The 18,696-nt window shown below is 41.7% G+C and overlaps 1 protein-coding gene across 2 annotated transcripts in view; it reads right to left on the bottom strand.

The window, feature by feature from the left end:
* Window positions 1-18,696, bottom strand: part of NYAP2 (neuronal tyrosine-phosphorylated phosphoinositide-3-kinase adaptor 2) — a 1,523,268-nt gene that overhangs the window by 387,112 nt on the left and 1,117,460 nt on the right. The window contains exon 5 of one of the 2 annotated variants that reach the window (XM_069618180.1): window positions 8,704-8,862. The exons of the other annotated variant lie outside the window; for it this stretch is intronic. Coding sequence (XP_069474281.1) covers window positions 8,704-8,862 — 159 coding nt within the window. The remainder of the gene's footprint in view (window positions 1-8,703; window positions 8,863-18,696) is intronic. 2 annotated transcript variants of the gene reach the window in all.

The following is an 18,696-nucleotide window of genomic DNA, read 5'->3' as shown; positions in this document are numbered from 1 at the left end:
GAACCCACAACACTCGGTCTCTATATACCCACTCCACCAGAGGTTCAATCACCACAGTGAGAAACAGTGGGGTCAGAAAAGACGCATATCGGGTTCCTCCTAAGAAATAAAATCGGTCAGCGAATACGTCATTAAGTTTAACGGTAGTCAGACAGTCAATTGTAAGGAAATCTCACCCATCCAATACATTCCATTAAAAACCCACGGTTTCCTTGAGTATGAACTTATATTTCCACTCTCTGTAATCAAAGACCTTGTGGGAATCAAGTGAGAACATACGAAGCAGACATTTCTGTTGGCCAAGCCCAGTGATGCATGTACATTTCTAAGATTGACTTTCATAGAACAACCTGAGACAAAAAACATTCTGTTCTTTATGTATGAGATACTGAATGATTTTCTGCAAGGGATTGACTAGAAGGCCAGTTAGATTTTTTGTTTAACAATTATTGAGTGATATTGTTCTATATAACTTATGGATACCACTTGTTTCTTTTCCTTCATTATCACTACAATTGTATCTTGAAAAGGTCGATGGAGCATACCCTCATCGCTACATCCCTGTTTTCAATTAGCATTTCTCAGCCAATTGACCCATTTAAATATCATTCTGGTACATGCAGTTAAGTGTTTTGTACACAGGGTCTTAGAAATCCAGTTTATGTGTTGGTTCCAAGGTGATTACCCCAGGGTCCATGTATTTTGTTTATAGCAAGCTCTGTTGTTCCTTAAAGTAGGGGCACCCTTTCTTTTTATACTGTACTAGAAACACTTGTATAGAGGTGTGTTATACATGCTATATTATATAATATCATATCTGCAATCACAGCCATCAGCTGTGCTAGGGGCCATACAACTAAACATAATAATGTTTTATAGACATTAATAAGGATCTGGCCAACATATATGTTGGGTGCTAAAGAATACTTTGACACAACCACACCAACTGCTTTTTCCAAAGTGACTAAGACTCAGGCCACTCATTCCATACTTCTTCCCTTTTTCCCCATCGAGATTTCTTGCAACCATGGCAGAAAATAACACATTAAGCTTCACTGAAGAACACATTTTAGAAATCATTAGGGCCCCCCGCTCTTCAATCCTACAGCGACAGACCAACGATTGACCTCCCAAGTCACAGGGGATGACATACTAAAACTTAAGAAAAAGTGCTTTCACACAGAGGTTCACAATCATTTCCTGCGTGAATACTGGAAGGCCAATATTATATTGGCAGGATTAATAGTAAAAAATGAACCAGCACTGTTTCTCGATGACATGGATTACCGGATAGGCTTCAGTCAGATTGCAACGAAATGCAGTCGAGACCTGATGGATCACAACCGCACTAAGGATCAGCGACAAAATCCAAAGAGGTCTAGATAATGAAGAGTGAACATTTATAGACAATAAGGCAGTCACTAACATACGACCTGCAGAAGGATTAATTTCTTGCTACGCTCAAATAAGCAGTATAACCACTACATCTGTAAATAATACAGTGGTTTTGTCATAGTTAAAAACATTTGTTTGCTTTGTCATATGTCATTTGTTGAATTGCTGTATGTGTGATGTGTTGAATTGCTGCACCTTTTTGGGCTCTTATGCACCCCATCCAATCTGTCCTGTTCATTGTTTTTGTTATTATCTTGTGTCATATCATTTGAATTGTTTGTGATTATCAGCCCAAAATAGTCTATTTCACACAGAAAAGAGAAAATAAAATACACAGGTTCTTTTGATGTATCTTTATTTGTGGTCCTATTTGTTAACTTTAAGGAACCAACATTGTACACACATAATAAGTTACAATCATGTGTTTAAAACATGTGGGCACATGTTGGGAACCCACCTATTTATGTCGTTCCTTTCTCAGCCAATTGAGATATTTAAACATAATTCTGGTACATGCAGTTAAGTGTTTTGTACACAGGGCCTTAAAAACCCAGTTTGTGTGTTGGTTCCAAAGCGATGACCACTGAATCCTGCTCCTTCCTCCTGGATCTATGACCCCACAATCATGTCAAGAACATATCAGGCAGACAAGGCAGTAACCAGTGGGTATATGCCCAAAGGTGTGAGCAGTTTTCTTGCCATAGATAATGCTAAACTAAAGGGCCTCTAGGTGGTTGTACATCACAATGGATCCATTGCATTAGTTCTAGAATGTCCATATGATTTGCTTGATAGATCCGGTTTACCAAAATGTACATAGATCTGTTGAGTGCATAGTCTCTGAACTTTGTGTACATAGAAAGGCAGGTTGAGAGTACTGGGTGAATAATGGTATCAAAGTATGAACATGAGCCAAGGGTGTGCAAAGTTCTTCTGTAATGTGTTGAAATTAATCCCCACGCTGGGAAAGGTATTAACTGTTTTATTGAGTACAGATAACGCGACAGCAGGCGCAACGCACACAGCCAACCTTCAACTGAAACTTTCCCTCATTCCAGAACCTCCCTCCATAACATAACATTCCAAACAAGAAGCTGGTGACATCATAATAGACTTGCTGCAGTGTTAACAAAAGAACTCTATGCACTCTGATAAGTATATGAACAGAAACAGTGAGCTGACAGAAATTGTAATCACACCAATAAAAGTATAGAATCTCTAAACATTTTAATCAAGCAATATTATGAAAAATCCTAAACCTAACATCTCCTCCCTTGGCCTTTCAGAAAATTGAAGTTCATTCTACACAATAATCTATGAGCCATGTTGGCCTTTTCCTGGCTCTCCCATTTCACATTCCTGTATTTACCATATCACTTGTACTTCCACCATTCTCATCTCTTGCTCTCTCCAGATCTTGATCATGTTCTACTTCCACTTTGGTGCCACTTGTTATCTCAGCGTCAACATCATTTTTTTTTCTTATCATATCATCTTTATTCATTTTGGATAAACCCTTAACCAATATTGACTTAGACCAACATTCTCCCCCTTCTAGAATCACCACATTCCCTCTAACAGCTGCAATCTTTTTTGGACCTAAGAATTTGCTCTCCACACATTTGGAACCCAACCGTGGATTCTTTATTAGCACAAAATCACCCCTCTCCAACTTTGTTTCCGTAGCCTTATTGATCTCATCAAATCTTTGCTTGTATGTGTTTTGTGCTTCTCTGATGAGCCTCATTATTTCTTGGCGATCTATTTCTACGCTTCCGGCCATCTCCAGCCAACTGGGACACAACTTGGTTCCAGGTTGTCTGCCTTTCAAAGACACAAATGGCGAAACTTTTGTAATTGAATGAGGCGTTGTACAATAGTTCCATACCAACTCCTTTAGTACCTTTGACCACTCTAAGCCTGACACCAACGCCAATTGTAAGCCACTCTTAACAAATGTATTTGCTCTTTCAACTAGCCCATTGACTCTTGGATGATATAACGCTGTACGTACATGTTTGATGCTGAATTTCTTTAGAAAATGTAACATCCTGTCTGAACAGAATTGCACTCCATTGTCAGTTACCAATACCGTGAGAAAACCCTCTCTGTAAAACACATCTTCCAGAAATTATATCATCTCTGAAGTGGTAGCCTCACGGAGTGCTCCCCATTCCACCCATTTGGAATGGTAGTCTACCATTACTACCAGGTACTTGTATCCCTCACCAAGTTCTTGTAGGTGTTCCACTAAATCAATTGCCACTTTCTCCCATGGCTCACTAGGTACACTCGCAGGAACAAGTGGTATTTCCCTCACAACCTTGCTTTTGTCACTTTTCTCGCATTCTTTGCAAAATCTGACTTTCATTTCTACCTCACTATCTATACCTGGCCACCAGAATGATTGCCTCAAGTATCTCTTGGTACCACTCATTCCTAAGTGCCCTTGATGAGCCACATTCACTAGTTGAGATTTAATGCCACTAGGAGGTACTACTTTGATCACTCTTCTGAGTTTGCACCCATCCTGAGACAAATTTAACTCCTCCCTCACTTCATAACATCTGTCTTAACACCTATCCACATTATTTTTGTGGGGCCATCCATCCTTTGTCCAAACCATCACCTGATTCAGCTCTTTGTCCTCCGTGTCCGCTTGCAGCCATTCTTCCTTGTCTATGGCAAGTCTTGTTCTCTGACTGTTTCTGTGTTTTCACCACTTCCAACTGGTAGTCTGGATATGTAACAAACCTAAAAATTGTAACCTGACAATTCCACCATCCATCTGGAAATTCTCAGTGAGCCCTTTGCCCAATCAGCACTGCTCATGAGTTGTACCAATTGTTTGTGATCAGTCCTAACTTGGACAGTCTGACCCCATAAGAAAAACTTGACATGGGAAATAGCCCATGACATTGCCATAGCCTCTCTCTCTATTACAGAGTAATTTCTCTCTGCCCCCCTCAATGGCCTTGAAGCAAAAACTATCAAATGTTCTACCTTTCCTTAATCATATTGAGATAACATAGCACCCAAACCTAGTATGCTAGCATCAACAGATAATGTGTTTTTTCCTTCCTGAAACAAATCCACTAAGTGATGGTGCTTGAGCAATTCCTTCCTTTATGGATCTAAAAGCTGCTAAGCAGTCTTCGGATCACTTAAAATGTACTCCCTTCTTGAGTACATTTTTTAATGGGGAAGATATTGATGCAAAACCATTCACAAACTTGTGATAATATTCTGCCAAGCCCATGAATGACCGCACTTGGTCCTTGTCCTTAGGTGGAGGAGCCTTGCTAATACTATCAACCAGTGATTTTTTGGGCAAAATACCTTCATTAGATATACTGTGGCCTAAATATTCTGCTTATTTGACTGCTATTTTGCATTTACTTCTCTGAACCGTTAAGCCAACCTCTCTCAGTCTTGTCAGTACACATCTCAACACTATCTCATGTTCACTCTCATTCTCAGCATACACTAATATATCACCCTGAAATACAGTCACTTTATCTAACACCCTTCTAAACCTCCTCCATCACTTTCTGGAAGGCAGAGGCAGCTGATGCCAGACCAAATGGCATTCGGAGAAACTTGTATGTTTCTTCAGGGGTATTGAACGCTGTGAGATGTTGGCATTGTCTAGAAAGTGCGACTTGATGGTACGCTGACGATAGGTCGATTACAGAGAACCATTTGGATTCTCCCAATGTGGCCAGAGTTTCAACGATAATCGGTAGGGGATGTCTCTCGACCAGAATGTTTTGGTTTAAGCTCCTCAAGTCCACACGCAGTCTCAATTTCCCATTGTTCTTGGTAACCAATACCACCGGCGACAACCATTCTGTGCCTCCCACTGGTTCAATCACACCTTTGCTCATGAGATCAGACAATTCTTCATGTAATTGTTCTCTCATGTTTAGAGGCATGTGTCTAACCTTATGAACAGTAGGTTGAGGGTTCCTTTTGAGCGTAATGTCATGTTCAAAATGTTTAAGTTTGCCCAAACTTTCAGTGAACACTTCAGGAAATTCTTTAGACCATTTGTTCTCCATTTCCGCTATGGTCACTGGTTCCAGTGCACTAGATTGAACTCTCACACCCAACTTTTTTTGTTCTTCCCAACCGAGTAATGAGGCGCCCTTCTTAGCTACCAGTATGTTGTACAAGGGCAGGAGGAGGGTAGCCAACACTTGTGCTTGGAATTGTCCTACAATTCAATAGCTGATTCTCCATATCCACAAGGCTGCTCCATAGCAGGCTCGAGCAACTTCGAGTCTTTTCTTAACACATCTCTTAGAGTTTCCTCCGATATGATGGTCCAAGGTGAAGCTGTGTCAACCTTCATCATCATTTTGCATCCCTGAACTTCAAACACGTCCATGGGTCCACTTTGTTCACCGGAGACTGCCGAGATTTGGAACACGTGCCTGGGAGCTACTTCTTGAGTGGGTGTCCCCATTGACACATTCAATGTCGTCCGGTTCATTTCACCACCATTATCTCTTGACTCTACCATGTTGATTGATGAGTCTCTGCAGACATTCACAAAGTGTCCCCTGCACTTACATTTAAAACAATCAGCAAATCTGGCAGGGCATGTAGGGAAATTCGGACTGTGTTTGGGACTGCCACATTTGGTGCACTTTGTCTTCCACCCGTCTCTTCTATTCCCACCAGAACTCTGCTTCCTGCTTTGTCCCACCGCACATACAGCATGTAGTACTTGTTTGTCTACCTTCATCTCCTTGATGTATTGGGTGATTTGTTCAATACTTCTAGCTAGTTCAACAGCTTGTTCTAGGGTAACATCCTTCGCCAGCAACTTCTCCTGTATTCTTCCATTGTTGGTGCACCTCCCCAGTTGGTCCCTGATCAGGGAATCTGTTAATGTTTCAGTCATGTATGGCTTAGTATTCTGAGAGAGGCTATGTAAGATTCAACCGATTCTGAAGGGTCTTGTATGCGTTGGAAAAATGTATGCCGTTCAAAAGTTATATTTTTCTTGGGTTCAAAGTGCTCTTCTATTTGTTTTAAGGCTATGGCATATTCATCCGCATCTCCGGCCTCCAACCCCTGGCTTCTCGATAAACCATCGAACACACTTTGTCCGTCTGGAACTAAGTTATGTAGCAACAATGCCTTCTTCCTGGCAGAACTGAATCTGTCGCCTCCTATAGCCACCAGGTAGTTTTTCAAAGATACCCTTCCACCTGTCCCACCGGATCATAGGGAGACCTGGTTCAGCTAGAAAAGGTGTTGGGGTGGTATTGTTGCAGCCATGACTACTGTGCACAAGTAGTAGAGTTAATGCCAAGATCTCAAAGTTCCAGTTAACCCACTTGTGAACAGTTCATTAGTGGCCAGTTCAAACGTTGGCGTAACTCGTTTTTATAAGGCTGTGAAGTGTGAGTAGATAATTGGGTGTTCTGCAGGTTCAGGTAGGAGTGGAACTTTTATTATGCTGGATTTCTTTTTATACTGTACTCCGCATTGCTGAGGCAGATGAGAACGAAATTTCCTTTGAGACGCCTGTCCACAGGCAGCTGGTTTAATGAAGCACAGCTGAAGTTGAATTAGAAGCTTTCCATTGTGACCGCCTCCTCCTGGCAACTGGCGTCACAAATGTCTTGTTTCACAGCCGTCGGAGTGCTCATGCACTCAAACCATGCCCCCATTATGACATAGATGGGTCAGCTGTCCTTGCCGCTGCAGAACCGCAGCTAGGCTACGCCCCCTATGGTGCCCGTGTGAGAAGCCAATTGCAGGCTCGCGCGAACAGAGGCAGGTCTGTGCAGCCGTGTGCGCTGAAGGCCGTTGCACACCGTAAAATGCAGCCCAGCACGAGCCAAAGGCTAACGTGCGCAGAGTGAGTAGAAATCCTCACTGCTTTAATGTCAATTACAACAGTGCAGACTTAACATTCATGAACAGGGCCGCCTGACACCGAGGTCCCGCCGTCCCCCACCACACCTCCTGACCTGATCTTCGGCACCTGCTGTCACCGCTCAGAAGGTTCGCCGGCAGACTGGCTTGCTGCTAGAGTGAAACGGATGCGGCCAGGGGGAGGGTCGCAGAGAAGTCGTTGGGTTTTCCTCGTCGCCAATGTTGAAATTAATCCCCACGCTTGAGAAAGGAATTAACTTTTTTATTGAGTACAGATAACGCGACATCAGGTGCAACGCACACAACCAACCTTCAACTGAAACTCCCTCATTCCAGAACCTTACTCCATAACATAACATTCCACACAAGAAGCTGGTGACATCATAACCTGCTTGCTGCAGTGTTAACAAAATAACTCTATTCACTCTGATAAGTATATGAACAGAAACAGTGACCTGACAGAAATTGTAATCACACCAATAAAAGTATAGAATATCTAAACATTGTAATCAAACAATAGTATGAAAAATCCTAAACCTAACATAATGTTTATCAGTAGTTTACATTTCTCTTTTAAGGAGGAGGCCAGGTTAGAATTTGCAGAGGAAGCAATGTAATTTCAGAAGAGAGAGATAAGCTACCTCGTGACTGTCGTCTCAGAACACATTCTCAGAGTATAGCAAGGAAAGGATACAGAATGTGCCAGGGTTGAAATGTCAGTGCTGCACTTTTAAGGTGGGGAAAGACAATGATGTTTATGAGGAGTGTCAGATCGACGTTACCAGAGGACGGGTAAGCACTTTAAAAACAAGTGATAGATCAGCCAGGTCAATTTAGTCTTATGAAAAGCAGAAACTCCTTTACAGAAACAGCCACAGATGTTATACAACCTGATATTAAACTGGGTTTCTAGTTAATAACTTAGATGCCATCGTAAAAACAGCTGGATACACAATGCAACTGATCTACCTGCCTATCTGTTTAGTTATGCATTGGGCTGAAAGATTCCATTTGTTCTATTCCTCTTTAATGTTTACACCCAAAACCAAAGCTACAAACAATTTTCAGAACGCATCTTACTGCCCAGAAGGGTATCTGCTTATCCTTTTCTGGGGAATTCTCCATAGTATTGCAATAATAATCTGATACAAATCATTGAGAAATATGTGGTGAGGCAAGTAATTATGTTTATGCACGATGCACACGTGGTAACTGATTACATGAGCAGATTGATTGGGAATACATTTTGCTATGAACAATCATTTCATCCATATTTTATGTTTACAATTATGTGTAACGCAGGAGTTAAACAGAGTTCATAGGGAATGCTGACTAGTTCCAGTACAGCAATATTACTGGGGGTTCTTTGAGTGGACACATAGCTAACAATGAACAATTATGTTACAGTCCACTTACCAACAAAACCATTTAACTTCTCTTGCACTTCACCTGCTTTGTGGGATTTTCTTTTGACACTCTGCATGCATAGAGTGTCTTGTTGAGGCAAATTGTCAGATTTATGGCGTCCCTGCCTTCTGGTCCTTTGCCTGCTGCTGCTACTGCCATTGCCATCAGCTGAGAGGAAGGATACACAGTAAGATGTTATCCACAGATAGCTTACAATGTGTCTTTCGGTCCACTTGTTCATATTGCATGAAGCAATGTTCCCACAAACCCAGGTTTCATCTTGATTTAGTCCAGTAGGACATACTACTCACACAACATGCTAAAACCCCAAAACAGTCTCTTTGAAACCTCAATGTACAGGCTGTCTTATAAAACTACTAGATAACATGAGCCCCAACACGTATTAAAACATTAGTGAAGATAAAAGGAAGATTGTAAAAACCTCCAAACAGACATAGAAAAAGATGATGAAAATACAGTTGTGCCCACTGATTCCTCCTAGTATAAATGTATTTGTTTTTTATTTTATATATTTATTTGTATAGCACTTTTGTGAGGAAACAAGCGACACAGTGATATGTAAAGAGAAACACACGTAATACCAAATGAAGCAAATAAACAAAATGCAAACGATATCTCTGAGTCAAGAAAAACATGAAATATACAGTAGATATTCCTCTAAATGTTTCTTTAACAGACTCAGAGAAGGAGATAAACGAACATCCAAAGAAAGAGCATTGCAAGGTTTAGGGGCCAAAATATTGAAAGGGAGAAAAGGGGGCAAAGGGACGAGTTGAAGTGAGAAGAAATTGGGAAGAATGAAGACATCTAGTAGGATGATACTAGAAAAACAGAAAACAAATGTAATCAGGAGCAAAGGCATGGGTTCACTTAAAAACAATAGAAAGAAAATTGAACTGAAAATGGACAGGAATGGGAAACCAGCAAAGTTGAACATTCTATGGAGAAATTCTAACAGAGAAATGAAGTTCCAAAAGAACCTGAACAGCAGAGAGCACAATAGAATGAAAAGATAGTAAAGCATAATTAGGCAAACCAAAGTATAGTAATCAACAATAATTTAAGCGGGAGAGCACTAAGGTTTGCATAAGTAGTTTAGAAGATTACTAATTTAACACAGGACACATTTTATGAACTTTAAATAACTGAAACTGACAAGTGCGCACAACCAAAAGAATGTGTTCATGTCAACAAAGATGAAAATCAAATATGAAACCAAGTAACATTTAAAAAACAATTACAATTATTATAAATAATTAATAGCATACAAAGCAAACAAAAGTAGGCCCAACACTGAGCCTTCCAAAGATGCAGTAAAGGAATGATCAAAAAGATAAGGAGAAAACCAATTAAGAGCAGAAACATCAATCATCAATCCGGAGAGAAAACAGAAATTGAAGCAAAATAGAAAGATAGTCAGTGTCAAAGGCAGCAATCAAATGATGTAAGACCAGAATTGAGGCAAGCTTGCAATGGTGTGCATGATGACTTGAATCAGAGAAAACAAATAGTTTCAGTAGAAAAAAAACAGAATTGACAAGGAGAAAGAAATGAGAGAGTGTTAAAAAATGAAGATATGTGTAGATATACAATCATTTCTGACACTATAGATAAATAAGGGAGAAGAGAGATTAGGCAAATGTGTCATGGATCAGATGAATCTAACGTAAGCGTCTTAAGCAGATGACTAACAGTGGCCCTTTAAAAAATAAAAACAAAGATGGCTAGACAGTAGTGAAGCATTAATGAGGATGGCCAGCAATGGGGGAAAAGATTGAAAAACAGAATTAATCAAAGAAACTGGAAAGTGAAGTTGCTGCTGTAGGTTGAGATTGAAAACTATGTGAGCAACATCAAGATCAGAGACAGGCAAAACAATATTAAATGAAGTAGATGTCGAGAAGTTGCTAGAGAATGTATTGTACAGTTGTACAAGCTTGGATCAAGAGATGATCTGTTTGTCTTAACATTATCAAGAAAATAGAAAATAAATGGGTTTTCAGAAATCGAAGAAATCAACAGCTACGTCAGCTGAAACAAGAGAGCAGTTTATTTAGAGTACAAAAAGATGCTGGCGGGAAGAGCCTTTGGAAGCAATGACAGATTGGATACAATGAGCCTGGGCATCTCAAACAGCAGAGCTAATAAAACACGTGCAAACTAGAAAATAAAAATAAAAATTAGATGGGTTTTTATTTTTATGCTATATACACTCATGGAGCTGGGAACTAAGAAGCCTATCTCACTGTGATAACTATGGTTGCAGGGGTTTAGCTTTGGGCACAAAGGGAGTAGATGGGAAAAACATATCTAAAGAAGTAAGAATAGCTAAAATAGATGGTTCTTCCATTGAAGCAACATTGGAAGGAGATGAAGAAGATAATGTATCAAATAATACAAGTGTAGATGTAATAGTTTAAGTAGAGCAGATGTAGAGAGGTGATGAACACCAGGACCAAAAAAAGGATATTAGTTCTACCCGCTGAATGTCGAGAATTGATCATGACCGAGTGGATGCAAGTAATCTATGATCAGCAGGTGGAACTGAGATGGCACTTGGAGTAGTAAAATGATCAAATTTAGGTGAGATGAAAATCAGATGAAGAGTCCTTCCACTGATATAGATAGAAGGAGATGGAACAAGAGATAAGTTGGGAGAAAAAGTAGCTGAAAGAAAATGGCAATTAGTAGAAAATCTAAGATTATTATTAAAGTCCCCTACCATCAGAAATGGTAGTGTAAAGAGAGGAAAGTAAACATAACATAAGATCAGAATCAAAGAGGAGGTTTTTGTACCAGAAGGAAAACATATAGTCAATACTGATAAATAACATGGAGCTTACAAATAAACAAGATGATATTCAAATGAAAGGACAGGCGGCAAGGGAAGCTGAAGATTAGCAGGTGACCTTATTGTGCCGAAAAAGCATCCCCATACATCCATCAATGCCAGACAACCGATTAGAATGCAAACATGAGCAATAGGATGAAGTCAAGGCAGCCATTTTTGGAATGTCATTTTGCTGAAGCCTAGTTTCATTAACACAAACAAAAAAGAGATCTAATGAAAGAAACAGGTCCAAATCAAGTTCTGGGCTGTAAAGAATGAACCTACCATTCCACGCACCAAAATAAAAAATAAAAAAGGACAATTGTTGAAAAAGAAAAAGAACGATATAGTAAATTAGATCAAAGTGAGCCAGGTAACTTTGGATTTTGCCAACTATTCTTATGAGTATTCAATAGTACTGGGATTTCCATTAACAGGAGTAATACACCCCAAATGATAGACAGGGCAACAGAAGATTGTTTCGGCATCATTTTTAATCACTTGATAATGTACCTCGAAGAGAGTATCACATTTCTACATCTCTAAACAAGTGCACTTGATTGAGCATTCAACAGATGTCTGCACCAGAATGGCAGCTCTGTGTCAAGTTTTTACGTGAAGAACAAATGACTGCTGTAAAGTGATTTTATTGTCTTTTTCAATTTATTTTGGGCATAGTGTGAGCCAAGCTCCATGCAAAAACAGAGACCTGTTATCATTATGTGTAGGATTTATGTATTAGATGGTTACATGCAGCGTGATTCGTTCTTGCAACATAGCATGAATTAGAAGCATAACATTCAGGGTAGCAGGTTATCATTTGTAGCCAGTGGGAAACATTTATCAGCAATGAGGCAGTGGGTGGTGGTAGATCAGAGAGGTAGGCTGTAGAGGGCGTTTTCAGGAGGCATACTGGGTTGGGTGAGTTCAGATGGAGAGTATCATGTGGAATGCAAAGAAGATGTTCCTTGAAAAGAGTGGCATTAACTTGTTTTCTGAATTGGATGGGGGCAGAGGTGCTTCTGATGTTGATGAGTATGAGGTTCAGCATACTTCAAGCATAGGCAGAACCTGCTTGTTTCCTTGTCCTTTCAATTTAGCATTTTCTGCTGTGCTAGTCTGACCAGATTATAACTTCTAGTGATGCTTTTATCAGCAGAGATGGTGACTTTGTCATCCATGTATTAGGGGGTGCATCCTGACAGCTTGGTGTATGATCCAGGTGTATTTGTAGGTGAATTGTGCTTGTTGGGGATCGCCAGTGAATTGTATGAGTGGGGAATTACGTTGTCATATTTCTGGAGAACTTCAGAGAGGGGTGGCATGTTGGACTCTTCTCATAATGGTTGGTATGGAATTGGTGGGTAGGACAATGAGGGGAGGTTTCTTTAATGCGGGTGATAAAGGGCCTAGGCCTTTGTGTTGAATATAAAGCTAGTAGCTTTTAAGAAGGACTTGCATTTCTGCATGAGGGATAGTTAACACCATGTTTTCAGCTTGTTTGCCACTTTGGAGAAGATATGACTGTCTATGTTGAATCCCAGAGAACTGCCCCAGGGCGACAGCTGTGCAATGAAGCTCTCAAGGATTATGGTGGAAAGCCAGGTGTGAAGAGAGGAGGGTTCTGTGTTGTTGTGAGAAGCAGGAATCCTGTCTTGGTGAGGCTCAGTTTTAGGTAAGTGCTGGACATCTAGGTCTATATCAGAGCAGGACAAGCCTTTAGTAAGTGGGTTTCTTTAATGAATGTTATTTATTGGTAGACTTGTATAACATTCGCACGTTGGTGGGTGTGGATTTTTTGGCTGATAAAGAGGGCTTGGATGGGCTTTAAAAAATGATTGAAGGTCACAGGTTAGAGGATGGACAATGTGGAATCTGCAGATGATTAGAAGTGGTAATCTGGACGTTTCCATCAGGACACGCTCATGTCAGTTTTCTAGTTAGGAGATGTCCTGGTGGAAGACATTGTTTCCCATACAGGTATGCAGCATATTAGCAAGGGTGCTACTGTATATTGTGCTTAAGGCTGCACAGAGATCAATGAGTACCAGGAGGGAGTGGCATTCATCATTGTGGGTGCGCAGTGCATGGTCTACCAATTGGATGGTTGTTGTCTCCATGCTGCATTTGAAGCTTGACTATGGAGGGTGCTAGTAAACGTGTGTTTGTTGTTGGATGGCTATGGCGTTTTCAAGGATTTTGTCTATGAAAGGAAGGTGTTTGATATGGTGGTATTCCCTGAGGTCATCATGGCCCAGCATTGTTTTTTTTAGCAGGGGAGATTTTGTTTTGACGGTACTGGCAATTGTGTGTTAAATTAGGGATGCACTGATGATTGGCAGGTGGAGTGTTTACTTTGGTAGTTGACTTTTAATGGGGACACATGTGTGTGTCTATTGGTGAGAAAACGGTACTGGACCTGTGAAAGCTCTTACAAAACTTTCTTTCATGTGTGCATCTAATATATATTTTTTAAACTATTGTAAACCAGACGAACCATTGGAATGGATGAGTCACCCACACATGTTTAGAAACAGAGTAATGCGCCTAAACACTCAGATGGAGAAGCTCCTCTTTTATGCCAGCTAAGAATATTGCAGCATAACTTAACAAGCAAACCGACCATCTACGCCTCTGCTTTCAACTCAATCAATACCATGCACGATGTATACAAAGTAATCCTACTCAAAGGGAAAGACGGATGTCCATCAATAGCCTCATCAACACCTATATGCTATCACCATCTATCTGCAATCAGCGCTAGCTTAGTAACCACACAAGAATGCCATTTTCATTGACAAGTGTATGGACCTACTTACAATCATAGAATGCATTAATGATGAGGTATTTCGGGCCAGATTACATATGTGACTCTGTTGCTTGTCTATTATCCCCAGTGTAGGTAAGTTTTGCATGAACGTTTAAAGCCACTGAGCCAACTACGACATTTGTACCAAATGACCAGTCCAATAATGAAAGGTCGCCCTTTTTCGGTACAAATGTCATTGTCAAATCCCTGTCACCAGCACAAAATTATCCAGCACTGGAGCAGTTTAAGTAAACTAGCCACTAGTTCTGCTAACCCCTTGCCTCAGAGCGTTCCATTGAAACCTTCAACTATATCAAAGACATGTTTGACACCCTTCAACATCTCCTCCAAAATCACTAAATACAAATGAGCCCAGCACAAGTTACAACCATAGTTGATTATCAAAACTCTCCCACCAAAAGGAGCTTCATCTGCTGATCGTGCCAATAATATTACTAAAGAATGCCTGATGTCAGGCAGAATTAGTGAGTCATTTTAAACCTCCCAATGTGGCGTAGCTTTTGCACCCTGCTATACTGCTCTAGGAGATGGATGGTAGTACGGTTTTAGTAAGACAAGGGTGTTTGCATATTGCTGTTTTTCGCTGCCAATCCTTTTGCTATTGCTGCTCTTCACCTGTGACTGCTCGCCGTGCATGTATTATATACTGCACATTTAAGAACTTACTGAGGCCACTGACATGCCTCCATGAACCAGGAAACAAATTCCGTGTATCGTAGCCCTTGTGGCGAGAAGCCAGTCTGTGAAGACAAGGGCGTTTGCATAGTGCTGTTTTTCATTGTTTACCGCTAGCTGCTGGCTCCTAAGAGTTTACCAACAATGGCTCCAGACCAGGTAGAAATCTATTCCGTTGCCGTTTCTAGGGACTGCGGGGTCTGACCATCAGTCTCTCCCTTTGACCTAGCAACTGGCGTGGACCTGGTTTGGGAGCCGGCTGTATTTATTTCCACGTTACTAACACGCAATACGTCCGGACTGACTGGTGGCCTTTGGGGAATAATATATCAGGTCTGGGCTATGCAGCAGGGCTGGCTCGGAATTACTGACCCAAGACCTGATGGCAGTCAATGACCCCATTAGGGGAGAGTCAATGGGGGTCCTGGAAATGTACCCACATACTAGCGGAGGGCCTCCCCCAATCGCCAACTCTTCCGTGGAAACTCTGGGGAATCTGCCACTTCCCCTTGAACTGGTGGTGACTTTTCTCCAAGGGGGGGTTAATTCTAGGGCCTTAACCTTACTCAAGAGGAAGGACAGCATGTGGACAAAAGGAAGCAGGCAAGCTTGGTGTAACATAATTTAACTGTTTTGCATCAGACTCCAAAGTCAACTCCGGGCTCCAGACCCATCTCTGGTGAATGGATTATGGATCACTATTTTGTCAAACCTGCTACTACTAGTACTGAAATTAAAACCTTCCCTGCCATGAAGGGTAAAGCAATGTTGGACCATTTGATCATGGCCTTACAGCCTAATTCTGATGGACTTAAAGATTTAACGGATATCAGCATTATTGAACTTGCTGATCAGGTGGAAGAAGAACTAGAGTCTGACCACTCTAATCCTATTGAAAGTGGGATGGAAAAACCATGCCAGGCGTCTATGAACTCACCCACCCCCCTTGTGGATATGCTGTATGGCACTATGCCTGGCTATGATCAGGGGTACCCCTTGCCATCTTGTCCCATGGTGGGCTCTGGGGGACAGGATGAATCATCAGCTCTTCACCATACTTGAAGGGAGATTGATGAGCGCATACGTTTGACTCTCCCAACTTTATCTGCCCTCAATATGGTGTTGAGTTTATTTGTCTCCCTCTATGACAATATATGGGCAGAGCTAAAATCTACAAACGCGGTGCTGGCGGATGTCATGATTAAACTTGTGGACATTGGGTCAGCGGTTCGGCTTGGCCAATTTGGTCGATGGTTTTGAGGGAGGTGGAGAACGTACTGAGGGGAGAGCACCAAATTGTAAATTCTGTCAGTGATGACATTGATGTTATTGACATCTCTGATGATGTATGTGTGACTGATCATCGTACTACTCTTGAGCCGGATAATGAGCCTGGCATGAATATTTTTCCAAATATGCCCCCTGCGCCTGGATCAGGGGGCACTGCCCTCCCAGTGATAGATCTCACTAATGATCCTCTTAAGAATAGCGGACTAAGTGGAGGAATGGGATGTGATGGGGAGCTGCCGACTGCCCCAGGCAGCTCCTCCACACTCCTTAAATCTACTAATGCCCCGAAAGGGAAATTTTCAAGATGCAAAATGGAGGCAAGAATACAATTGAGTTCATTCAATTACAACAGGTCACCGGACACTGTTCCGGACTCGATTACCCTCGGTCCCTGAACATGTAAGTCCATATCCTGAACCTCCTCTCATCATCAAGATAGCTGAATGATTTTAATGGATTGGGGGGGTTGGGGGGAGGTAATTCTGAGAATGTACCGAGTGCCCTTGCCCCACTGATCTCTGCTCTGCATTAATCAGGGAATAGTAGTGCCTCCTCTGTCGGCATTAGCCCTTTTGATGTAGGCTCTGATTTAGACCGAAATTGCCAATTACACATCCCCCACCTATAGCACGAGGGGGGCAAATTGTGGATTCCCAGCTACCTGAGGCCCTTCTTCATTGTATTGAGTCTAACTGGGGATCCTGTGATGGGGCGTCCACTAGGGCCATGTTAGCCCTAAGGGATGGAGTGGGAAAGGGCTTCTCCCTAGGCGATAAGGAGCAGATGAAACAGCCTCAGCAGAACCTCAGTCGGGAGAGACAGTCTGATCTAATACAACCCTTATCCCCTGTGAATTGTATGGGGTACCTCTGAATCAGTATTGCTTACCTCCAATTATGATGCTAATCTGGCCAACGTGGGGGTCAGGTCTGTGATTTGTACTGGGGGTACTTTTTTTGAACCAGTATTTCTTACCTCCATTTCCACTGTTAATCCTACTAAAGTGTGGATCGGGTCTGGAAGTGGCAAATCTAGGTTCTTAAATGATTTGGTTGGTTTTCCATCTGAGTCCAACCACCCCAGTGTTTCTGATGGGATTAAGGACCTATTAGAGCGACTACATCACCATACTAGATATGTCCCAAGAGCTTGTCCTGAGGACCTGTCACCTATAAGTGATGGACCTCGAGTAAACTCGGGTCTCATTCAGAGTGGCTATAACTATCCAGATGAACTTAAAGGATTAGAGGGCCCTCGTCTGACAGTGAAAGGATCTAATAACGGCCTCCATCAGCTTAAAATTCATAGTAGGTTTGTATTGCACCTATAGATATGCCTTAATCAACCTAACATTCTAGCTATTTTTTCAACCGATATTGGGAGGGTCTCTTTTCACCTGAGTTAAGATTTGAGCACTATCATTATCCATCTGACCTCTCCTTTGGTTAAGCAAATTATCCTTACACAAAGTGAAGCCCTACTTAATTTGGGATTCGATATTTCACCGATGGATGGGGAGAAGGATGGCTTAGCATCTAGTAGAGAAGTACAATCTGCCATTCATCAAATAGCTGCCCCTGTGAATATGGCCCAGAGAGATCTTAATGGTGGGGGGGAAAGACATGGAGTGGGCCTCTATAATCGCCTCCCTGTGGAAAAAATGGGTCCCGTGAAGATGAATTAGGTACTGGTGATGTCTGGGAGTGTGTATTGCTATGTTTAAAATCCTGGAACACCAGTGGTAATTGTCATCTCTTTTCAAATGCGTCTTCTATGAATATTCTAAGGCTTGCAAACTTTATCTGTTTACAGGAGACTTGGCTCACTTCTGTACCGGACTTAGACGGCTACACCATTTTTATACAGCCAGCCAAGGTCTGCACAGGGGGAGACCTTCAGGGGGACTTTTGATTGCTGATGAAAATTCCTTGGGCTTTAGTGGGTTAGAAATAGAAAACCTACCGCTTGGTGCCCTGGGAGTGGGCCTTAGTACTGCAGATGGGATGACTCATCTTCAATTGGTTAACATTTATTGCCATAGGGGCATGGAACAGGTTGACCATTTTGTGGATAGGGTCTGCCTTGTTATTGATGAGTGGGTTGGGACTCATCTAAATGGGAAAATGATTGTCATGGGGGACTTGAATGCAGATTGTGACTCACAATATTATGTGGGGGATCAAGATGAGACTCCCAATGCTCGCTCAGGGAAGAGACTTTTGGGCCAAAAGTGGCAGCAAGGTTTGGGGGGATGGGGTCTACGGCCTCTTGTGGGAAGACCTATTGACCACCACAATGTTGGGGAGTGCAACACGTGGCATAGAGGCAATAGTTCCTCCCTAATTAACAATATTTA

The sequence above is a fragment of the Ambystoma mexicanum genome, chromosome 10 (genome assembly GCF_040938575.1).
Source record: "Ambystoma mexicanum isolate Mex_15411 chromosome 10, UKY_AmexF1_1, whole genome shotgun sequence".
Taxonomy (NCBI): Eukaryota; Metazoa; Chordata; class Amphibia; order Caudata; family Ambystomatidae; genus Ambystoma; species Ambystoma mexicanum.
This window is presented reverse-complemented; position numbering and strand designations above follow the sequence as displayed.